The following is a 25122-nucleotide window of genomic DNA, read 5'->3' on the forward strand; positions in this document are numbered from 1 at the left end:
ATAAGGTTTAAGACTAGGGCACAAGCCTTGAGGAGGTGGAATTAGCATGCTCTAGCCTTCATTTTCCAGACTTCTCAAAGGGAGTATTCCAGAAATTGCACCGAGCAAGATTTTGTGAAAGATATGGCTCAGACATGGAGCAAGTTCGGTAGGCTCTTCTGGGGCCCTGTGTACACTGGGGTGCAGTTTGCGTTCAGGCAAGCAGTTAGATCTACAAGTATGCACTTGTGTTCTGAAATGGCATAGACAAAGTTTTTTGCAGATTCAAGAAAAGGCCATTCTTTTGAAAACATTACCCCTTTCTGTAAGAACGATGAAAAAAGAGAACAGGAGTGGAGAAGATGGGTATAGAAAAGGATAAGGGACAGTAACCACATCTGTGTATATCAACTACAAATTCACAAGAAGCGGGAAGGAAATAGGATGTAGGCTGTGGCGTCCCTTCCCTCTTTACCAGAATTGTGGAGAATCATACAGAAACAGCTGTGTAGTCCTCTTGCACAGGGGCTTCCACTCTGTACGTCATAGGGAAATATGCAACTCCAGACACTCCCTTTTTGTGCTAACCAGTCTCAGAAAACTCAGTCTACAAACAAGAAGGTGCACAAGCAAGCTTGAACACAGTTGCACTGGCTTCTTGCTCGGTGGATGTTGGTAAATGGCTGCCTGCTCATGTACGACGAATGGCTGCTACTGCAGGCACAGTCACTGTGTGCCCATTCTGGGATGGGGCAGCTGGGAGCTGAACCTGCAAATCTGAACCATGTTACGGTAATATTGCCTCCATCTGTCGTCGTTTTAAGAAGCAGAGAAAAAAAACTTCTCATACCTACTGTAGCTAGGTTGACATAACTGGAAACTATCACCTAATCGTGTAATTACAGGAGCAGCAATTTAATACCCTGTGAATCTTTGCTCGGCTGAGTTAAGACCAACTAGATCATCAAGTTGTAACTAAATATTCTGAGTTTCTAGGCCAAGCTCAGCTATCAGCTGCACCCACACAAACTCATTCACTGAAGCGCATGGAGTCAATGGGAGTTTAATTTACAGTATAATATAGCCAGATCTCTTTATCTTATCTTGTCTTACCTTATGTTAGCAGGTTTTCATCTTAGCAGTTGTCTGTAGTCTGATCTGCTTAAATTTACTGGAGTAGCTTCAGTACTGACTTTTTGTTCACAAAGTAATTAGACTGCTGTCATAAATAACCTGTTTGGGTGTGGAATAGCTGTCTGCACATTCTCTGCCAAAAACTTGCTTCATAGACTTTAGATCATTCTCTTTGTCTTGGGTAACAAGGCTTATGTTAGGAAAGGAAAACAACAGGCCTCCAATGAGCATAATGTCCTGTTAGCCCCTGGAAGCTTGCAGAACTTTGTCTCTATCCCACTCATCAGAGAGACTCAAGATCATTTTGCCTCCGTCTGTGCTATTTTCAGGATTTTTACAAATGCTTGTAATAGCATTTTTCAGTGTAAATAGGATTTCAATTTTCTGCAAGATCTGAATCCAGAATTTTAGGGAATCTATTTTTCTACATGGCCTGTAGAGTTTTAGACATCTTAAACCAGAATGCATATATAAAAAGGCCCCTTCTTATCGAACAGATCTAAGGGTAGTGTGCATTCATAGCCATACACTCTTACTGTAACATTAAAGCAGCAGCCAAGTCTCCTGCTTTTTAGCAGCGTGGAGACAATGACGTGTGTTTTGGTATATCTTGTACATCACAGGCTGCCAAGCTGTGGTGAGTTACGTACCTATGGTGGGTTACCATCATGGCCCTTCGGGCAGAGTATGGCCTTGATGGCCACACAACTGACTATGCTCTACGTGAATATAAGAATTCACTGTGCTATAAGGAATACAGAGTCAGCAGTTACAAAAAAAAAAAATCATATTTTAATTATAAGGTGTACACTTTCAATCAGGAAACGCTAGAAAAATAGTTCAGAATTTCTATTTTAGTCAGTTTTCAGGACAGAACCCTATTGTCGTGGTTTAACCCCAGCCAGCAACTAAGCACCACACAGCCGCTCACTCACTCCCCCCCATCCAGTGGGATGGGGGAGAAAATCGGGAAAAAGAAGTAAAACTCCTGGGTTGAGATAAGAGCGGTTTAATAGAACAGAAAAGAAGAAACTAATAATGATAATGATAACACTAATAAAATGACAACAGTAGTAATAAAAGGATTGGAATGTACAAATGATGCGCAGGGCAATTGCTCACCACCCGCCGACCAACACCCAGCCAGTCCCCGAGCGGCGATTCCCTGCCCCCCCCTTCCCAGTTCCTAAACTAGATGGGACGTCACATGGTATGGAATACACTGTTGGCCAGTTTGGGTCAGCTGCCCTGGCTGTGTCCTGTGCCAACTTCTTGTGCCCTGGCTGGGCATGAGAAGCTGAAAAATCCTTGACTATAGTCTAAACACTACTGAGCAACAACTGAAAACACCAGTGTTATCAACATTCTTCTCATACTGAACTCAAAACATAGCACTGTACCAGCTACTAGGAAGACAGTTAACTCTATCCCAGCTGAAACCAGGACACCTATTTAAACAACCACAGCTAATTATGAAGAATCTCCAAGGTTCCCTCCACCAATTCACAGTTTTCTGTAAGGATGCCTTTGTTCAGGTGAGGGGGCAACCCTGCCCCTTTCCCATGGCACGCTCCCGCCTATGTTCTCCTACTGTTCCTGCTAGCCTGCGACTTGTCTGCTCCCCTTTTTCAGCCTGGACGGACCTGCAGTACTGCTCTGGATTCTGCCGCACCTGCGTATGTTCCTACGCAGTGCTGTGGAGGGGACGGGCTCTCAGGGGCAATGCAGTGCGTTAGGCTCAAGCTCTGTGCTTGCGGTGAGCGTCCTTGTGCTGTCCTAAAGTGACCCGTTCTGAATCTGTGGAAGCAGAGCGATATTGCTGGGACACTTGAGGATGTGAGAGCAAGCCCTGGTATTTCACTTCTTAGGGAAACCTCTGTGACTTCTCCAATAGTCAGACTTAGCACCACATATTTAGGCCCTTAAAAGCAGGGATACAGGTGGGAAGAGGCAGAGACTCCTTTGGGGGACGGGAGAAGTGGTTGTGTTTGCCCTTCACTGCAGGCAGGGATCTCTCTGACAAAAAGTGCCCATGAAAATGTTAGAGGGTTGTTCGTAGTCTTGTACAGTTCCCCCTGCCCCCCATTAATATTTCCATATATGGTTAGTTTGGGTGTTGTGCTTAAAAGTAGTAAATAAACTTTTCAGAGGGGCTGATTACTGAATTGATGGTGTCCTTCTAAAGGTCTTTAATTTGGAGTGTATTTTAGAACTCGCTTTCATTTCCAATTTCTTTATTTACAAAGCAAGTCTGCTTAGAATTTGCCTACTGCGTTTCATAATAAGGTGTTTTATAATGGGTTAGGAACTCTTTCTATACAGAGACATATTTTTGCTATGTTTGTGTATTATGTAGGGCCTTAATTCAGACTGGGCTCCTAAGTATTCTTTCATTAGGGACAGTAATGCTAACAGCAATAAAAATAGAGACATGTTAGATCTACTAAAATTCAGGGCATTAGCTCTGCAAGAATTCAAGTTGCAGGAAACTCCTGTTCTTCCAGGAAAGAGCAATCTTCATCTAATTTCATGTTTAATACTTCCTATCTTTTGCTAAATCAGATAGTACTTAAAATTTTTAAGGTGAGATAAAAATATAGCTTACCAGTCAAGTAATTTTTAAATATTTTAAAAGCATGTCACTATTATCATTAATTAAATATTTGGGGGGGGAGGATTTCTGAACATTACAATTTAATCAAACTTGGAGTAATAAAAAATCCCTATATCCGTTCTCCTGATAATCTCCTGGGACACAACCAATATCCTCTTGGGTTCAAATGGATTTACCCTTTATTTTTTTCAGACTTACTATCTAATAAAATAAGGGCTTGAAAAAAACCCTTATCATTCAGTTAATTAAATAGTGTAGACATAAGCCTTAAAATGATTGCCGTTTTGAAACCATTTTTTTAACGACAGAAAGCATTACTACTTGGAGACATGAATGTAAATTTTAATAAGGCTTTGGATGAATTGTGTATATAAAGCTTTTAAAACATATAAAGATCTGGTTCAAATTGCTCTGTGGGAAAAAATACAGTGAAAATATTGAGGGACAGACTATGCTGTGTTATATAAACTGATGCTTTTAAATTTTTATTATTGCTTTTGCACATGCAATAAGAGACAAATAAAAGCTTGAAATCACCTGGAGAGAATGCAAAGGTCTGCATTCTCTCATATTTTATTGTGATTAATATTGTACTCTTCATCATGAAATGCTAAAATGCTTTTCTTTCCTGAATTATATAGGGCAACTGGCTTGAGTCAGTTTCTTCAGTGAAGATTATTTTCATGTTCTTACTAAGTTTTAGAAATTCAGGAGAGAAAGGAAATGAAACATTTCATATTTAGATACAAACTTTCAGGAGTGAGACATGGCCCCTTGCAAAGGGGCTAGGAAGAAAAGGCTAGGCAAGGGAAGAAAATCTTACCTAGTAGCTTCTTGAGGAGAAAAAGAGCCTATTCAGGTGCTGCTTCCCTCCCCAGTTACTCATTTATTCTTGAGCTGAGATGTGCTTCTCTGCTTTGCTTCCTACACCAACTGAAAAGATTAAAAATCTTTCTAAACCCTTAAAATTTGGAGAGTGCAGGAGCGGGCATTGCAGTTTCTGAGAAAGGAGGTTTTCTGTCCTCCCTTCAGAGTATAAGGGTACATGTATCTTTTCATTTACTCTTTGTGCAGAAACAGGGTGGCCGGATCTTTTCTGTGCCCTCATGGTTGGAGGTGCATGGTTATGAGTAATTAAAGCCTCAGTATGTTCTCTTCCTAAGCTGTTTTCTGTTGAAAAAAAAAAAAGCTGAGTGCTTTTAAAAGTAAAGAAACCGTTAAGGAATGGGTTAGAGGAACTGAGTCAAGGTTGCATTTAAACCAGACCATGGACTGGAGGGCTCACTAGAATTCACTTTTAGCCAAAATGGTTTATTGAAATGTTGAGATCACAAAGATATAAACTCACTGTATGGCATGAACTGCATTTATTATCTCTTATTCTGTTCTCCAACTGTTTATGACAGTTAAAAAAAAAAGGTAATAAAAGTAATAAATTTTTAAATTTGGCGAAACTTTTGAGAAAACAGCCTGTAAATTTGTGTCTGTAAAACGTAAATGAAAGCTTTGCACTCGCAGTTGAATGTTGGAAGGATGCAAGTCTGCTGTGAGGCTCAGGGAGAGTGCCTACACTTCAGCCCTATAGATGCAAACTTTCTGGAAAAAAGTGTATCTACAGAAAAAGGTCTTGGAAAATTAAGTTCAACTTAATGGAACCTCTTGGTTAAACAATGAGAGCTGAGTTATATGTTGGGGCTGATGTTGCAGAGATGAAGATAATTCTCTTTTAAAACTTTCATGTAACACAGAACATCTGAGTCACCAGAAAGTTTAAAATGTCATATACTGGAAAACTTAAGTTTGTATTGAAAACAAAAGATTTCCTGTGACTTTTCAGAATTATTTGCTGTAATAAACATTTCAAGGTAAAAGAAAAATTAGGTAACCTTGCTTTCAGTTCTTTCACACTGCTAACTATTCAGCTGAATTAAAGAATGACTTCAGGGAAATAGAAGTGTTTTCTAGAGAAAAGCAAAAAAAAAAAAGTTAATTTATTTTGATAATAGTAAAATTATAGAAATAAACCAGTGTGCAAGAACAGTTCCTTAACCTCAGAACAACTAAGGGTCTTTATTACTACTTTGACTTCTGTTTGCAATGCTGATTTAATACAGTTGCAAGAAAGAGGAAGACTTTGCACATCTTCAGCAGAATCATTAGCAAAACTTCATGCCATCAAAACATATGCAACTGATACAATTGCAGAAACAGAAAGGACTCTGAGTTGGTGACGACAGGGAAAGGAAGCATCTTATTCCCATAAAATGAGCAGTTTTGGTCTGGAAGTGCAGGATTAAATTCTATGACATTAGATTGATGAGTGACTTTTATTATTTATTGGTTGTACTATAGTATTGCTGCTAGAGACCCTAATGTATGGCTCTCTGTGACATAAGAGCTGCTTTCCAGAGTGCAAATATTGCTAAAGCCCATGGTATTTGTAGCATTGTATAATATTTAAAAAAATGTTGAGTGACATATCAAAATACCAATGATAAGTAAGTTTTAATAACCTTTTTTATCTAGCTTTGACAAACTTAAGTTCACTAAGACCTAATTATACAAGATTCTCTACTCCAGGAAATTCATTGCTGATGGCAAACAAGGTAGCTGTTAGAAGCTACTGCTATTTAATTTTCTACCTTAAAACTAAACTCGCTGTAAGCAATTACATCCTATACAAAGAAAGAGTCTCCCTTTCACAAAAATTTAGAACATGGAATTTATCTTTGTTTAAAATTTCTAAGTAGTAATTTTGTATTAAACACTAAATACTTATTTAAGGAGCAAGTAATCAAAAGCTATATCTGCTTTCATGTAATAACATCATGTAATGAGGATTCTAACACATGTTTAGAATAAGGGATATATATTACCATACAGTATTGTAATTAACATGCACTGCAATGTAGGGCCACAAAAAGAAAGATATGGAAAAGTTGTTTGAATTTTAATCTTCTGGACTGAGTAAATCCATGGAATGTCACACTTAAAGATTCTTCAGGCAAGACTAAACTCTGCAACAAAGCAGGGGTGATAACTTACATAATGAAGATTTTGATGTGCAAAAGATAAATGGCCTTCCTTCTCATTAGTTGGACTGTTTGCAGCGTGGGGTGTCATGCATTCAATTCATGCTCTTGCACTGCATCCTCTATGCACACATAAACATTCGCTTCAGTGGGAATTTTGTAAGAGGATCCCCACCTCCAGTTGGAGACTAAGCTTTGGGATATGAATATATATACTACCGACTTGTCTTTATAATGCTAAATGGAAACCTGTGTTCTGTTTCAGCAAGGAAGCATACACTGCTCTGGACTCAGGAGATACTGGCTCCTGTGCAGCTCCTTTCTGGGAAACCGTGTTTAGTAAGAAGCTCTTGAGAGAGAAAATGAAATAAAAACTATGTTAGGTGAGCAGTAGCCGCTAAAGGAAGCAACATGGCCCATTTGGCATCTCTTTTTGGAACTGTTCCAATTCAGATATACTTAATGGCGTAAGCCAGAGTAAATCCCATTTTGTTTGAGAGCAATGCAGCCAAGTTCCAAAGGGGAAATATGGAGAGAAGCATGATTAAAAGCAGAGAGGCAGTTGGATAGGTGAGTTCCAGACAGACTCACTGAAAAGTCATATAACCCATCTACCTGATGCAGCATGGCTTCTTGACTCTTCTGTGCTGGCACCTAGATGTTGTCCCGCAGAGTAATCCACAGGAGCTCCAAGAGGAAATATACTGAACGAGGAGACGTGTTGGAGAACAAAAAGGTGTGTAGAGAGCTCTGTCTCAAGGGAGGCCTCGGGCAGCCCCAGCTACAGAAAGCTGAGGCTGTGTCAGAGGCTTGGAAATGTGTGTGTGCATGGGCCTCTCAGGCACCATGGTACAAACGGGTGGGTGTTCTCCCACCTCAGGGACCTGTTGCATAGGTGTAGGCTGGAGGGACCTGTCCCAAAAGCTGGTTCGAAACACACGGTGTAAAACCCACATTACTCAGTATCCACTTCCTGGAAAACTGTTGTATCCTTTTCAAATGTTCATTGCAAACTTTATGGGTAGATTGTGTTTTTTGTGGATGCTTATTCTAAATTGCAAATGGCACAATTAAACTTTGCAGGTTGGGGGTTTACCACATGGCAGCACCAAGGTAAATGCAAGAAATGGGCAGGACTTTACAAATAATCTGCAAATATAAATACCCAGGATAATGCGTGCTCCTCATTGCCTGTACTGCAATATAACTTAGTTATGTTAAAACTGCATCCATTTGTTTTATACAAGTATCATAAGAAGTGCAACATTTTCTCAGCTTGATGGAACCTTATAAGGTGAATACGATATAGTTCAAGACAGTAACCAAAAGCTCAGTGTAACCAAAACCACGTGCAATTTGCATTCGGTTACGGACTGTACATTTTGGGTTTTCTGCCCCAATTCTTGTTCCAGAGTGTAATTAGAGCAGCTGTGCTATGCCTTGGGGAATAATTCAAGGCTGGATACTGAAAGAAATACTTGTTCCCCCAGCAGAATAGGTCTAAGAGTAAAATAGCCTAATCACCAGCAGGATTACCCAGACAGGCGGTAACAGCAACTGCTCTGTATACCGTTGGATCTGCCTATACAGCAGGGCACTTGCAGGTTCCTAGAGTTTAGTGTTTCTCACTGAACCCTCAGAGGTTGAAATTGGGTGCTTTGATAAGCAGAGAGAAGGGCTCACACAGGCTATGTCTGTATTATCAAGTTGTGCACTGCAAGCAGCTGGTTCAGAGAACCTGAATACAGACATCTCGGGAGGGATTACTTAGGAGTATCTCCAGTCTGACCCACTAGACTGAGCATCCATTCATCCATTAATGGTCAGCACATTTCCTGTGATTCTGGAGCTCACCTTCCACTTTAGTTTCATCTGAAAAGAATTCAGTTTACGTGCTCTGAGACCATGCTGCAAGGCAAACCACAGCATAGTCAGTAGGGATGACCAAGAGATGTTATCCGAACCATATACCCAGTGACTTTCTCAAGGCTTGTTGTCTCAAATCTGTTTAACATTGCAGGCAGAGCCCTTCTCACCCCCAGGTGAAGGCTTGGGTTTTGCCTGATGAGTGATCTGACTTTCTAGATGTCCTGAAATTAATCTTACAGTTTGTACATTTTCCAGTTTGGAAAAAAACATTGCAAGGCTTGAGAGTTACCAAAGATGGTAGTTTAAGCTCTTAGTAGTATGTAGCCCATGATGTTGTTCTCCAGAAAAAATAGAAATAGGTGATTTGGAGGGAAAGAATTTCACCTGGCTAACTTTCAGAAGTGCTAGGTTGGTCGCAGATTTAGGCACAGTTAGCACTGACTTCCAGAGTCTGTGGGTAATAGAAGGGTTTGTCCCTGCCTTACTCCCTGGCGCAGGTGCTTCCTACAGGCTGTAAAACCCATCACAGTGACATGAAATGGCTTTCAGCAAAGATCTGAATCAACTGTGCTGTAGGCCGTGAACTCTCATCTCACTTTCACTTTGTAACAGGATTAAGACATAGTAATAGGATGATGGAAGAAAGCTTTCACTTCTTTTGCATACATGGTGTCTGTTTTTCAAGGATTTCTGCCCTCTGACTTACCAGGCTGCCCCTTTCATTAGCTCCAATTTAAGTTAAGGGTTTAATATTAATCTGTTCTTAAAGAGAAACTACTTACTGGCTGACAGAGCCTAAAAGCAATAGCAATATACAACAGCAGAAAAGTCAGTTTCTTCACAATAAACGCTTTGTATTGCTCCTAACTTCCACAGTCTAAACATAAACCGAGGTATCCAAGCACTGAGAAAGCTGCAGTTCAGTCCCTGTGAGGCTCTTCTCTGCTTTAAGCCAAGGTTGAAACTATAAAGTGTAAGATAGAATTGAGAAAGTCAGGTTATCAAGAACAATTTCATAGCTTCATTTTCTACTATATTCATATGGTGAATATACTAGAAAATGGGCTTTGGGTTTGCATTTCTTTCTAGTCTTGTGCAGCAGGACATTAAATAATAGCATTTGCCGTCTAATCTGCACTTTAATACGTTTTCTTCACTTGCTTAATTGTATTAATGGAAAGAGGAGGATGATCTTGTGGCGAGGACAGAGTACTGGAAGTCAGGTGATCTGGGTTATATTCAGAGTTCTGCCACAGGCTTCCTGTGCAGTCTGCTGTAATCAGGTTTGCTAATACATAAAATGAAGATAATGACATTTCCTCTCCTTACCAGGGTGTTGTGACACTTAATTCATTAATGTTTGTAAAGTGCTTTGTGCTCCTTGCTTCTGAATGTGCTCCTTATAGTAGTAATGTCTTATGGATGGTATTAAATTTGAGAATAATGTTACGTTAGTGCCTGTGCACTTCAGTTGGCTGAAGTGTAGTAAAGACCATTATTTTCATGTATTTTATGAGCTACTGGAATTTTTTAGATGACTTACTTGAAATTTAGCTAATATAGTTACAGTTATAAAATAGACTATGTCAGTACTATGCCTGCTTCTTTTTTTTTTCTGGCCTTTCACTATGATAAAATATTTAGCAATAAGCAAGACTGTCTTGTTCAGACTAAAAGGAGGAAGAAAGAGTTTGGCATAAATACTCTAGCTGCTTGACTTCCAGCTCTGCTACTGAGCCTGCTCTCTACCCTGGTAAATCACAGGGTAGAGCTCTGTGTCCCAGTGCAAAATGCACAGAAAAATTGAGCAAGAAATTAAGTTTAAAAAATCTGGGGATATGAAAATTGGGAGGTTTGGTATTTGTCTAAATTGTAGCAGTACTACAGGACCAAGCAACTGTATAATTTATGTAGTACAGTTAAAAAGAAAAAAAAAATAGTTAACTTGCAAAATCTCTGAAAGTTTGGCAATGCAACTCCCAATAAATTCACTACAAATCATACAGCTAAATTTCTATATTGCACAGGAAAATAACTCAGCTAAAATTCTCTTAATGTGCAATACACTATGTTAAAGCAAATGGAAGTTGTGCATAGAAGTGAAAGTAGAATAAACTGCTGAGTTTTTAAAAAAACAAAAGCAAGAGTATTATTATTGTTCATTGTGCCTATCTGGATTTTTCAGAACATGGTAGTTCACTGAAATTCTGTTCCTATATGAAATCAAATACTTATCAGACAATCGTAATATCTAAAGCTACCTGTTTTTAATAGCCAGTGATAATTACATCAGGTGAAGAAAGGAATTACAAACTTACCATAAATAGAAGCAATTCATTCAAGGCTGTACAATGTTTGTCAGGCAGTAACCACGCTTCTGGTACAGTACAAGAAAAAGCATACGTGTCCCCTTACAAGCACTGTCCAACAATAGATTAGTAGGAAGAAAGGAAAGCAGCTGACACTTACTATCAATATAAAAGTTCCCAGGAATTCTGAGAGGGCTTCTTTAACCAAGCTGTTCTTCAAGGCTAATTTCTCCTTTAAACTCCTTTTGCTTTTCCGGCTCATTTTGGCTTCCTCTATTGCTCTGGTGCCCTAGTTACAAATACACACAAAAAATTGTTCTGTATTTGTCCCTGCTTCAGCTGAACTTTCACACTTTTACTTATACATTGAAATATGAGATTTCATCTTGTACAGCCAGTGAAATCATCTGACTGCAGGCATTGACAGAACCAACTCAACATGCCCTAACAATTCATCATGAGTTTTCCATCCTGTGCCTTCTCTGAGTACACTTCTATTTATACTGGTTAGATAATGCCAGTAAGTTCACAATCAGAACTTTTTTTTCTTGCAGAATGGATTAATCATTACCTTTTCTGCTATGTTACTTTTTTTTTTTTTTTTGGTAAAAATGAATAAAAAGTTGTTCCTGTCACCCTGATCAAAAAGAAAGGCAAAAAGAGAAACCACAAAATAAGGAACCAAAATATGGTTGAAAATTTCTCTCTGACCTAGATTGGGATTTAAACTATGCTGCTATTGGCTGTCCAAAAAATATTCAAGGGGAGGTTGTGAAAGAGAATGAATGCTTGTGAGAATGCTGTGCTCTACCCTGTAAACAAAAGTTCCTATCCTGTCACTTCTGAGGGATTTCAGTGTCTAATGATGAATCTTAACTTGGTGTAGTATGTTGAATTTGTATATTCACTCACAAGACTCTTTTTGGACTAAATGCCTTGCTCTCTAGTGACCCACCCTGTTTACAAAAAAACAACGAGGCAGAATAAATTAGGAACATTTAATGAAATCTGCTTTAGTCCAGTGGCTCCCTATAATGCAGTATAGGCAAGTGAGAGGCACTATGTGACTATATGTCTCCAATATGTTTAGCTTAAAAGTGCATAGGTGCTACAATACGAAACATTATAATATTATTTTCCATGGTCTTAAGACATGAAGTTGCTGAATATCTCAAAGAATTGGGCCTCCTAGAGAAAAATATTACTGTCTTAATCTCTTAAGCATCTTGAATGGTTTTATCAAATGTGATACTGTCTTGACTAACATGCCGTCTGGTTGATTTAAAAGTATTTTCTGTTATTTGACTTGACACCAAAACCTTAGCCCAGTTCTGGTAGATTATTTTGGCATGTGTTTGTAGATGCTCAGTGCCTTGGTTTGTATCTTTAAACCTTTTTCACCTTGGTGGTAAATATGTTTAGGCCTGTCAGTACTGTTGTCTGCTGTGAATAGGACAGAGCTTTACAGGATTGGGCAAATGGGCCATTTCTGTTACCCCATCAGTGCCCTTACTTGCTCCAAGCTAGGACCCAATGCATGCGCCCTGCAGCTGTATTCACCACCACCAGTTTCAGCCCTTAACCACCCTGTTCACCCCCACCACCCAATTTTAATATTTAACTGCTTTTCTGTGTCCTTTTACTCACCTTTCTCTACCTCTGCATTCAAATACCACTCTGCCTTTAGCTGATTCGGAAAATGTTGGCCTGTGGAAAGCCACAGAGCTGATGAATTATGAGATGACTGCATCTGTACTGGTGCTGCATGAGCCAGGGTAAGCACCTGCGCAGCAGCAGGCATGCTCTGTTGTAGGAGTGCTACAGGTCCTGCGCTACAGGACCAGCCTGTAGTGCGGGTCTGCACTTGCACAGACAGCTGCAAGCTGCCTCTGGGAAGCCCCTGAAAATAGCCTGTGTATGGCAGTTTGAAAACCTTTACCCTACACCACTGCAAAACAAAGATATTATTCATGACCTTAATTATCACAGCATGCTGAAGAATATGTTTATTATGTCTGTGAAATAAGTCTTTCAGAATTATGTATACAGTAGAACTGAGGGAGGATGCTGGAGAGGCCATTCATTACAGCAGGAATGAGATAAACCACTTCCTCTCTTCCAGGAAAATGAGAAATAAATAAATACGTTTATGAAAGCAATTTTCGGTTGTTTGTCCATAGCAGTTCTTTCCCTTATGCAGATGCAGGTTTCCCTCACAAAGTAGTATGCAGATACCTCTTAGTTTAGTCTCATAACAGGTGTGAAGGCATTAGTGCTATTTTTCAACTAAAAATAGGGCAATAACATGTCAGAGACAGAAACCCCTACTCATTTGTCCAGATCAAATTGCCTTCTTTATAACAATTTTCTGTCTTTACAGGGTGGAGAACTGACACAAATACATATATTTTAAATTTGCTTTCTTCAGATTTTCTTCAATACTTTATAGAAATCATATGATTTAACTCCATTAATAAGAACTGTGATGCTAAGTTGGACCAAAGGTCCTCCTCAGCTCCATAACCAGATTCAAGCAGATGCCCTAAGAAAGTATGGAAGAACAGAGTACGTAGGGGATGATTGCTCCCTTGCTAAATCCTTTGATGTTTGGCAATTTAAAGTCACTGCTACACTTTGGAATCATCTTCAAATAGAAAAGGGGGCAGCACAGAAAACTTGAATTAAGTTTCTCCTTTTATTGCATTCAGAAAGAGGTTCTAAATACATTTCATAAATCTAACTAATATACACATAGCATTACAAGAAAGACAAGTAAAATGTAAAGATAAACACCATGAAAGCTTTGACCTTCATTACTAACCCGTGTGATCCATGCTCCATGTTACTGCCTTTTGGTCACATGTAATGGACCACCTGGTTGAACAATGGAAAGAAAATACATTGTGATTACTGTTTTCTACTGATTTCCCTGACATGGGCCCTGCTCCCAGAGTCATAAGGGTAAGGATACCGGCAGTGCCAGCCATAACTATCAACAGCTGTGTCATTTGAGGAAAGAAAATGCAGACTTCCTTAAAAAATGGAAGTTGTATATAAGCAAGGAGCATGGAAAAAGCATAAACTATGTCATATCAAATGTAGAACCACAACAGAGCTGACCAAAAAGATTTTAAGATTTTGCCAACAATGTGGAAGTAATAATATAAACTTTTTCAAATTCCATCACCAGAGGAGTCCTGCAAGAGAGTAAGTAAAGCTATAGAGGATGAATATGTAGAAGAAGCATTCAAGGTGGCTAACTGCACAGCTAAAAAGCTAAAAGAATTATTTGCCTTGCTAAAGAACCAAGCGTTAGGTAGACTGAGTGTGAGGAGTTGTCCTAAAATGAATTGTCAGTAGGAAAGACTTCAGGAGAAATTGATAAGTTAAACAGTAACTAATTGCTGGAGCTATGCAGTGTTTCTGCCAAGGGATTCATATGTTCAGCTACTGAAGTGCTATTGCCCAGTGGGTTCTTTTTTGTGGAACCCAATCCTAATGCCAGCAAAATAGAACAGGGGAAATGTACCAGTGATCCACTGGTCTTTCAAAAGAGTCCTCCGAGGGTGAACATGGGAACTACAAAATTGCCAATGTGACTTCTATGCCAGGAAAATTACATGAACTGTTGTAAAGAATAAAATCAATAGTCAGACAGATAAAGCTGATACTCTGTAGAAGCATCAAATGGATTCTCTTAAAGGAGGTTATGCCTCACAAATCTATTGGCATTCTTTAAAGACATCAAAAAGCACGCTGATATTATTGTTCGTGCTTGAATGTGTGATCAGTGTAACCTTAGATTGCAAGACTAAGACCCTTGGGACCCTTACGCCAAGGCAGTCTGGACTGAACTATTTCTCTTCACCTGGATTCAAGCAGAACAGGAATTCACACAGTGCATATAACCTAACCTTTTTTATAGTAATCTTCACTCCTATAGAGAAGTAGCAAAGTAGAGAATAATACACATAGCTCCCACAGTTTAAGTCCCGTGGGTAACAGTATATACTGTACTGAATTTTTAATAGCACATTATTCAGAGTATCACATAAATTCTTATTACTGATGTAATAAAACCTAAACCAACACAGCTGGAGAGACCAAGGCTATAAATACACCACATATTTTTTGTATGGTAATAATATGAGCCAAATTATTTTTAAGTCTAAATCTGCTGATTTTAGTTGAATTAGACAAAGTGTGAATGTGTACATCTACTATAATTCACATCCCCAATCAAATGCCTTTGCCTAATTTATGTTTTCATACAGAAACTGCTATGTGGTCCTTAAAGGACATTCTCTGCTTTATGGATTGATCCTGCTGCTGGGCAACTCGAAGAAAAAAAGTCAGGTGAGGAAGATCTGAACACACAGTAATTCAGCATTCTAAGCTTTTTGAGTACGTAAAAAACCTATTTCTTTAGTTCTCGTGTTTTCTGATCATGCCTCTGTCTCTGCTGTAGTCCCTGGTGAAAAAGTGCTCATGGGGGCAAACATCTGCCATGTGCAGCTCAAATCTAGCTGAGCCTACCTTGGAGGAGGAGCAAGGCACACGAGGTGACCCCTTGAGAATTTCTTTGTTCTTTCTTCTCTATTTCTGTGATCTCAGTGTCCAGATAAAACATTTCAGTCCAGATCATGAATATGAGATCAAAAATACACCACACGTGTGTTTCAAGCTTTTTGCCAATAGCCTTTAAGGCCCTATTCAAAGCTTGTTGAAGTCTGCTGTTGCTGACACTGATTTTGGGGAGAATTAAATCGGACTTCTTCTAAAGCAGGACCCAAAACTTTTCTTTGATCTTGATTGGCTGAGCACACCATTAGGCCTCAGTGCATAACTGATACTACTACACGCATAACTATATTATATATAGTTATATAATTTACGATAGTAAATTTTAAAATTTGTTGTACAGGTACGTGTGTGTATAACGTAGGCCCTGAGAGTTTCCAAGCTGGTTTAATCTCTGCAATAGCTGCACTGGCATAGTGGGGCACAGACAACATTCCACACCGAAGGGCTCCATGACAAGACTATCAGTGCCGGCAAAAAGTGAGAGTGTTGGGGAAATGCTGTACAGATGGTTACATGCACCAGTGTTATCTGCTGCGCTAGGCTGTGCTTCCCTCTGAATGTGCTGGATACAGTTCTGGTATAAGCTTAGCTGGTAGGTTACAGTATGGGCCGGTCTGACTTTCTGAATGCATCTGGAAAAAGACTGTTTCAGTACAAGAATAATTTTGCTTTTAAGGAATAGATCGATTTCGTACAGACAAACACTTTGCTGCAGCCAATTCCCTGCTCTTTTTTTTCTGCGTATTCCCTTTTCTCAAACAGTTAATGTACATGAAATGTAAATGTAAGGGAAGATTATTCATAGCATGTTTCTTTTAAAATAACTCTTTCCCTTTCTGAATTCTTCAGAAAAAGACCTCAAAATGGAGATCAAAATTTTAAATTCACCTTTGCTATTAAAACCAAAAGATATCTTGGTAAATATATCTATGTAGCATGAAGACAACCTCAAAGTATACCCAATGAGCTTTGCAGTGATCTAAGCCCTATGTTTTCTTAACCTGAATGGGATACATTGTCAAAACCTTTCATCTTTCTCCAGGGCACAGATTCCCTGTAGCAATAGACACCCTGAGACCTAGGGCTACCTTGTAGGGTTGTGAAGAGCAGGAGATCTGAGCTTACCTAATTAATAAAAGAGATTTAACATGAAAGCCAAAGGTAGTGACAGGTTTGACTCCACTAACACACAGGCCAAGTAGCGTGTTTGGCAAGCAAATAGATGTAGCTATATAGGACAGGTGATTCATGCTTCTAAAACCTAATTACCATCGGGAAAGTGACAATGTTTCCTCTATGTGACTCGCCAACCCACCTACCTTCAGCTGTCTCCCACTCGACGTGGACCCTCAAGGATGCCATCCAGCCATGCTTTGACTCTCTGTTGGAGAAGTATTTTCTGTAAGAGCTGCTGTTCCTGGTGCTTGTCCCCTCTCTCCCACAACAAGAGTGTTTGTTCGTTTTGCCTCCATGCTCCAAACACTCATTCCCTGTCTTTCAGTACGTGAGGTGCCAGTCTGCCTGTTTCTCATTCTTTTAATTCCCTTTCATTCAGAATGATTCATATTTGAATGTTTAAATCCTCTGTCTTTCCAGAAACATAAGCTTTGCTTCTGGGATTCCTTTTACGTATTAACAATATATATGATAAATTTATCTCAGGCTCCTGTATAAGAATATTGGTTTGCCAGGCCCAGTTCCTTTGCAACTCCCTAGTCAAGATTTTTTAATTGAAATAATTGTTCTGAGGTTCATAGCAGACCCTTTATAGGGTGTACTTAGGAGCAGACTCAGGCAGCAATCTTTTGTTACTTCTGTGCAGTATCTATGTTCATTAAGGTAATGAAGCTATTAATTGAATATGTAAGTTCAGGTAATTAAATATAAGACTTATTTCTTTAGTTTAAAGGGTAATAATAAAAAATTTAAACTTTCAAACTGGATCACACATTTAGTGATGATAAATGTGATTTGGAAAGTGCAATATTCCAATATGAATTAGTTAATTGCATCCATTCATTAGGTGATCTACATTAGCAGAAGGTCAATCCATTTGAGGCTTGATGCGTTATACAAATAATAAATTTCAAACAGGTAAACTGAAGAGAAATTCAAAATAGAAAGGTTTTTTTATATATTTAAATTCAGAATAGAATTCCTACAACCAAGAGCACATTGCCTATAACTTCACAGTTAACGGCTCCCATTCTTTACAGCACTCTCCGGAGGCACTGTCATTCACTGCCATGCAGAAGACAAGTGCTATTTTGCAGAGACTGGGCTAAACCACCCCATGGCTGTGTGTTGCTGTGCATCGCCTTGCACAGGGTGGTGACCAGCTGAGGAAGAGCTGTAAGCTGGATCATCTCGAAAGTCTTCAGGCTAAAGGAGTGGCACCTCAGGCTCACTCCATTACTGGCAAAACGAGCATTCTGCACAACAGTCCAGTGAGGGACATGTTACATTTCGACTGTCGACTTAAACTATAATACTAATTTTGAAACTGACCCAGTTATAAAGTGAGCCAAACACTGACAGTCTTTCCAAGCATATTCTGCTTTATCACTGTCACTGAATTATTTGTGGTTTGCTTAAATCCTTAAATTTGAGTTTCAGTTTAAGACTGAATTTACCATAGCAGCAATTAAGTTCTACTGGTCATAAAATGGCCAATATCGCAGGTAAGAAAACTGATCCATTTGACTCCTTGTTAGTAAGAATTATGTTAAATCAAGTTTTTTTCATTAGCCATTCATGAATTTCAGCGATAAAAACGGTTGTTCTTGACATTAGCATTTATTTTATTTTTTATGTTAAAGGTAATGTAGAAATAAGGAAAATAAAAGTAGATTTTCTTTTCTCTCTTTAGAACTTAAAATATATCCAGACTTATTCTTAAACAATTATTAATAACATTTATAATATTAAGACAATTAATTCACTGGGATATTTGAAAAATTTCTGAAACAATATTTTATAGGATCATCACAGTATTGTGAGTGTTGCTTTACAGGTAATATTGCTTCTGTGTATAACAATATTTTTACCTTATATGTATAAAATATCTTTGGAGCAAGGACTGATACCATCCTGCACACGATTCAAGCCATAATTCTTAAGAGATTTCAAACAGTGAGCCTTTTTCAAATGATCAGGCTTAGAAACATTTAGAGAATTGATTCAATTAACCTAGAGGAAAAAAGTGCTATAATGTGTGATTTATGTTTGCAGATAAATTAAAATACAAGTATCTCCTGAAGAGCATTTGCTGCCATCATGGTCAGTAATGAAAATAGCAGGCAATTAAAATAGGACACCTGAGGCTGAAGCTTTTACTGTATATACCAGAAAATGAAGTTCAGATATCGTAAGTGGAAATCTGAGCTGAAAAATAACTTAGTGGAAATTTCTTTTCAGTCCCTATTTTTCTTCCAAAAGTGATTTATAAAGCACATAAGAAATAGGAAGGGACCTTTACGGAGGCAGGAGGCAAAGGGTACACAGGAGTAGGGTCTCTCAATCAATGCTGAATTTGTATGAGGAACTAGGGATATCCTTGCTAAATGGTAGCGGGACAGCTGAGAGAAATATATATAAAAAAAGAACTTATGGGTCAGACTGAAATAATTTTGGGGCAGGTTTTGAAGTTGATCTTGAAATGAATCACTGGAAGCATCTGACAGAATGACGTGATTCAGTTCCTTCAGGTGTGTGACAAAGTGCTTAGAGTCTGAAGCTCACTAAGGAGCATCAGAAATATTCACAAATTTGTAGTAAGAACAAAGAGCTTTGTGTCGTTGGAGTTGCTGTAGCCCCTGTCCATTTCAGTGGTGTATCAGTATATGCTTTGGTACAGCTACTCTGCCCAAAAGAGGTATTTGAGATACAAATAGTTCACCCAATCCTCTAGTTTTATGACTTCCTTTAGGCAGCGGGGACACAGTAGTATAGAGCGGAAAAATACCAGTACTCTGAGCAACCCAGGAGTGCCTTAATTACAACTGTATTGTCTTCAGCATCACAGCTCTGTCTTTTGCACCCTCTCTAGCTACCACAGGTCCTGTTTCCATCAGATGGTGTTTGCATAAACAATGTCTATGTCTTTGTCTATAAATAATACCAGTTGCTGGGGGTGGGTGGAGAAATTGAGACTTGTAAATGAAACAAAGGTATTTCTTCAACTTATACATTCAAATTGATCTAAATATAAAAATAAAACCCTTCAGGAATGATTTTGATCGTGGCTATACACTAGCCTAAATTCTAACACTGAAGTAAGAGAGTCACTTGGTGGTTGTTCATTTCTTTGACAGCCATTTCTTCGACAGCCATTTCTTCACAAAGTGTGAAGACAGTAATATCTTTGTCATTACAATCTAAAACAGAACATATTTGTTTCCTGATTTGCTGTCTAAGTAGGAGTTTAATTAAAACCCATTCATGTGAGAGAAAATAAGCCAGTCTGACTTAATTGCCAGTTGATTTAGTATTGCCAATTTACAAAAAAACCAAACAAACAACCAGAAACTACAGGACTGCAGTAAGAAAAAGTGGTTTCTCTGCCGTACGTAGGTGTTTAGGGACCACAGAACTCGGGCTGAGCCTGGGGTATTGTTTCTGTTCTTTCTCTTCTTGGCAATTGGCGGACTCACTTTTTTCTTTCACAAATTAATTGATTTACTTCTGTATTCATTGTTATTACTGAGTTATTGTCCTAACGTCCAAGGCAATAAGGGTAGTAAGCCCTTCCACAAAGGTATTGCGTTAAATATTCACTTGCAGGATTTGAAGCCATGGCTCAATTTGCTGTCATAAAGTTAGCCAGTGTTGTGCTGAATCTTTGAAGCAGCTCATCAAGCCGGATTCATCAGTGTGTCCAGCATAGCATTATAGACCTTGCTGGTAATTCTGTTCAGCAAAGCTACCATTGTACTTGACGGAAACCCACTTGTGGGTGCTGAATCTTTGAAGCTGAATCTTTGAAGCAGCTCATCAAGCTGGATTCATCAGTGTGTCCAGCATAGCGTTATAGACCTTGCTGGTAATTCTGTTCAGCAAAGCTACCATTGTACTTGACGAGAACCCACTTGTGGTCTTGGCACTAAGGCCTACATCGTTGTCTCCCCAGGTGGTGGAAGAGGAACTGTGGCTGGTCGCTCGGTGTGGGGAAGAGCACAGCACACATCCGACGTGTTCTTCTGGGGAGCCCTCTGAGGCTAGCTGTCGACCAGGAGCCTGCAGCGTGGTAAGTGCAGCGCCGTTCTCCACTTGGGGAATGCCAGCGAGGCGTAGGTAGCAGTTAGTCTAAGTCTGGTCATCTCCGAGTGCTTTTGCAAACTGAATTGCTTTCAGATGCAAGAGGAATGTGGTTTGTATGACAAGTAGTTAGTTAATGGAGGTTGCTTAAGCAGCTCCAGATTATGTGGAGAGCTGCATCTCCACATGCACTGGAATCCCTTCTCACCAAAATCTCTTGAAGTTTATTGACTTGATTTAATAAGGAAACTGTTACACAGTTTCCTCATTCCTGAAACTTGTTTAAATGCAGTTCCTTTTTAAAGGAGCACATCCCCACTCTGATTTATTTTAAAACAGCTTTTAGAAGATGTCATTCTTGTGATGAAGTGTTAGGTCTGTGTTGCCAGTGTGCCATTAAAAATTGAATTTCTGACGTTGAAAAGTCTCACTCATCCCAAGTGTCATAGTTTGACAGCTCTGCGTGTCACATTACAGCACAGTATTATGGATCCATTTCCTCTGTCAGGGGGGAAAAAAAAAAAAAGATGAAAAATGAGAGAAAGCAAAATCTGCAGTCTCCTTCTTCATTATTGAGCTGGAAATTTACAGAAATATGTGTGTTAACCCTGAAATGACTTAAATGGCACTCTATCTTGTGCTGCCTGTCTGTGCAGAGGCAACCTTTGTCCCGTGCTCTTGTACAGACACTAAGAGAACGCTGGAACAGTGTTTTCAATTGTCTGCAAACTCGTAAAACATGGAGCAAGGAATATCTATGGAATCAACAAACGGATATTGTAACAAAATCAAGACTGGCCAGATCCCATTGTTTATTCTTGACTAGGTCAATAGAAAGGTCACGTGGTATATTTCCTGCTGCTTTGTTTTGCCAACTTTGGACAGCTGTAGCTTTGGTGTCCTTTCTCTGTTTATCTGTCTGCAACGCGATAACTTCAAAACATGACATCTGATCGGTTTCAAAACGTTGGGAGCGTTTGCATCGGTAAGCAGAACTTCATTGATTTTTGCCTAAAGTAACAAAAATGGTCTGAGCTTCAGATGTTTTCTGCCTAGAAGTTTTGACCAGAGAGTGTGTAAGGCTTTGGCTGTAAATTTCTGATGTCCGTCAGCCCAGTCAGAGCACAAGCTCAAGCCATCTGCTGTTTCGACCAGCAAGCTAGGACGGATGTCCACCGTACACGTGTTGCTTGCGGTACACACGACGACTTTGAGACAGTAAGTACCGGATCTGGCTCTACTCGGCTGCTGACTTCCCAGTAGCCCAATGTATGGCACGCCCAACCTCTTGTGGCCTCCCACTAAGAGGCGCCCCAAAATAATAGCCGGGAACAGGTGGCCGTTGCTCGAGCAAATTATTCTGCCTTTTAGGCCCCTTCCTTTTGCAAAGAACCTTCAGGAAAAGAGAAAGCCGCAGCTGAGCTGCAGGACTTGCCCTGGCGGCGAGCACCTGCTCCTCCTCCTCGCCTTCTTTCCCGGGAGCCGTTTGGAAGCAGAGGTGCGCCTGGTGACTCCCAACCCCTGGGCCTCCGCGCGGCCGCGCACCCTCAGCGGCGGGCGGGGCCGCAGGGGCAGTGCCCCCGACCCTGCGGGACGGGACGGGACGGGGCTGTCGCGCAGGTCGGGGAAAGGCAGGGCTGCGCAGCCCGGAGCCCGAGGGACCCAAGTGCGGGACCTCGCAAGGGGCAGCGAGGAAAGGCGTACAGCGCTCCTGCGCAAAGGCAGGAGGAGAAACCCTGGACAAGCGCGACCCCCCCCCCCCCCCCCCTCCCTGGCGGGTGGGGGGAGACGCCGCGGGGCGTCGGAGAGAGGCGCGGGGCGCGCGGCAGCCGAGGGGCGGGGCCAGGGGAGCGCGAGGGGAGGCGCGGGCGGCGGGGGCCCCCTGCCGTAGCGGCGGGCGGCGGCGGGCGCGCGGCCGGCAGGTGGCAGCAGGCGGACGGGGATGGCGCCGCCGGGGCGGCAGGTAGGGGCGGCGGGGGGGGGGGGGTGTCTTCCGCGCAGCCGTCGCCGGGGACGCGCAACGACTTGGATGTCAGTCGCCGCAAAAATAAAAGCGAGGCGCGGTCCGGGGAGCGGCGGGCGCCCCGCATAGAGCGCCCGGTGGCGGGAGCGGGCGGCAGCCGCCAGGTGCTGCGCGGAGCTCCCGGCCGGGAGAGCGGGCCGCGCAGGGAAAGTAGCGGGCGGCGGTGGTGGATGGCCGGGGAGCGGGGACGGACACGCCGCCCCGGAGGCGGAGGCTTCGCCCCGCCGGCCCAGCGGCCGCGCTGCGGGGCGGCCCCGTGCCCTCACCGCGCCTCGGCCTGGGACCCCTGAGGGGCCGCCCGCCGGCTGCGCGGCGGCTCCGCGACCGAGGGGGAGCCGGCCGCCCCGGGGCCGCGCTCCGAGGCGATGCCGCTGGCCGGCCGCCGTCCCCCGCGCTCCTCCCTGCCTCGCCGGGGCTTCCCGAGTGCGGCCCAGCCTCCCCCCTCCCCGCCGCGGCCGGGGCTCCCCGCGGGATGCCCCGGCCGGGGCGGCGCGGGGCCGGGGCCGGGGCCGGCCTCTCCCGGACGCGGCGCCTCCCCGCCCGCCGGCCCCCGCCCGGCCCGGGGGAGACGAGGGGGAACGCGACAGTTTCAGTGACCCCCCGCTCCCCCGCCGGCGCCGACCGGGTTCCCCAGATCCGCTCCTCGGGCGGGAGGCAGCGACCCGCGCCCGGGAGCTCCGTCCCCCCGCGGGGCGGCGGGGGATTCCCCGGGCCGGGCCGGGCCGGGGCGGGGGGGGGGGGCGGCCCGGCGGGGCGCCGCGGCTGCGCCGCCCGAGTGAGCGGGGCTGTGCCGCTATCGCCCTAGGTAGGATGGACCTGCCCCCCTGCCTCTGCCCCCATGTCCAATAAGAAGAGACCCGGCTTGACACCTGCCTATATACAGAGGACGAGAGCAACGTCTTCAGCGCTGGTCTTTGGAGGTGGGGGGGGGGGGGGAACCAACCCAAAACACAACACGACATCAGGTCAGAGCGGGGGGCTCGGTGGTACTATAAAACCCCCCAAGACTATGACTTCCAGTAAAATCGAGATGCCAGGGGAGGTGAAGGCAGATCCTGCAGCTCTGATGGCATCTCTGCATCTGCTGCCTTCTCCCACTCTCAACCTTGAAATCAAATACACCAAGGTAAGTTGTGTTCGTTTGTTCTGGCAGGGAAATTCATGGCTGTCCCTCCAAAGGAGGGATTTTGCTTAAAATCAGTTTCATTCTGCCATACCCAACTTGAGTGTAGAGATGAAAAAAAACTACTAAAAGACTGCCTTGAGTCTGTAATAAAGGAAACGGATTTTTAGCCCTGTAATCATCTGAAAAACCACAGGATAATAGAAAAGCAAATTAGATCTGCTGGGACTGGCTTTGCACTTCTCTCTAAATGTAGTATTTTCTACAGAGGTGTTGGGCTTTATCTTCAGTGCAAAATCAGTACCTCTTTAATATGTTTCAGTTGCTTTTGATGTACTTCTGAGGAAGTTACTATACGTACGTGTATATCTCAATCAGAAAATAAAAATGTTTTCTTTCTTGAATTACCTTGTGTGCCCAAGGGACTCTTTTACAATTCCTGGAGGGCTCTTAATACTACCAGGTTGTTACAGCACTGAAACAGGTCTCTCTACTAACTTCCGTGATACTTGAATATACCCTTGAACAATACTGCAAGAGGGCGTATTTTTTTCCTACTAACCTTTAAAGACTAATTTTCATAAAGAGAGGGTTAAGAACAAACCCATTGGGTCGATGTAGAAAAATCTGCTGGTTTTCTGTGGTAGATTATGGGACTAAATTGTTTTTGTTGATTAAAATGGGCTTTAAGAACAGTCATTTGTTTGTAAATTCAATTTGAATTTTTAAATTCGTTTATATGTCTTGAATCTTTGCATCTTTAGTTAAAGAATGTTTTCATTTTTGTTGGAGAAGTTTCAAATGTATTGTATAAACAGATTACAATGTGTCAGACTTTGTTTCTAATTACCGAGTAACTTAATAGGAAAATAAGCACATCAGCACTGGAAAAAGGTGATAACATTTTTATCTACTGGAAATATAACTTCAGGAGCTTTAAAGCTGATAGGAAACTCATTTTGGCTGATGCAGTGTAATTTTTTCCTCCATATCACCACTTTAAAAGCTTTTCATCTTTTCTCTTTTTTAAGTGGGTGCCAAAACTAATTTGTCCTCTAATTTGTTACAGCAATTCCATGTTCCAGAAGAATGTTTCAGAGGGAAGTCAACTATTTTAGATTTCATTACAGTTTAATGCAAACTGCAATATGCAAATTAAAAGATGCATACGGTTTCTTGCATATAATTTATTTGAAAAT

General features: G+C 41.6%; 2 protein-coding genes and 1 long non-coding RNA gene across 6 annotated transcripts in view; 1 reads left to right on the top strand and 2 right to left on the bottom strand.

The window, feature by feature from the left end:
• AQP9 (aquaporin 9) overlaps positions 1 to 11492 on the bottom strand; it is a 28718-nt gene extending 17226 nt beyond the window's left edge. The window contains exons 1-2 of one of the 3 annotated variants that reach the window (XM_069798124.1): positions 11098 to 11486; positions 10947 to 11005 (exon numbers count right to left, since the gene is read on the bottom strand). In XM_069798124.1, coding sequence (XP_069654225.1) covers positions 10947 to 10949 — 3 coding nt within the window. In that variant the 5' untranslated portion in view covers positions 10950 to 11005; positions 11098 to 11486. Of the gene's footprint in view, positions 1 to 4550; positions 4661 to 10946; positions 11006 to 11097 lie in introns of all 3 variants that reach the window. The other 2 variants (XM_069798125.1, XM_069798123.1) reach the window with 2 other exon arrangements.
• Positions 1891 to 4539, bottom strand: LOC138688021 (uncharacterized). The gene is made up of 2 exons (XR_011327059.1): positions 2562 to 4539; positions 1891 to 1991 (listed from the first exon to the last, which is right to left on the bottom strand). It is a non-coding gene; the product is annotated as an uncharacterized lncRNA (long non-coding RNA).
• Positions 11493 to 22661: 11169 nt separating the features above from the next.
• Positions 22662 to 25122, top strand: part of ALDH1A2 (aldehyde dehydrogenase 1 family member A2) — a 58347-nt gene continuing 55886 nt past the window's right edge. The window contains exon 1 of one of the 2 annotated variants that reach the window (XM_069798122.1): positions 22662 to 22740. In XM_069798122.1, the coding sequence (XP_069654223.1) occupies positions 22720 to 22740 (21 nt within the window). In that variant the 5' untranslated portion in view covers positions 22662 to 22719. Of the gene's footprint in view, positions 22741 to 22805; positions 23927 to 25122 lie in introns of those variants that run through there. The other variant, XM_009924302.2, reaches the window with a different exon arrangement.

Source organism: Haliaeetus albicilla, chromosome 12 (assembly GCF_947461875.1).
Source record: "Haliaeetus albicilla chromosome 12, bHalAlb1.1, whole genome shotgun sequence".
In the NCBI taxonomy this organism is placed as follows: domain Eukaryota; kingdom Metazoa; phylum Chordata; class Aves; order Accipitriformes; family Accipitridae; genus Haliaeetus; species Haliaeetus albicilla.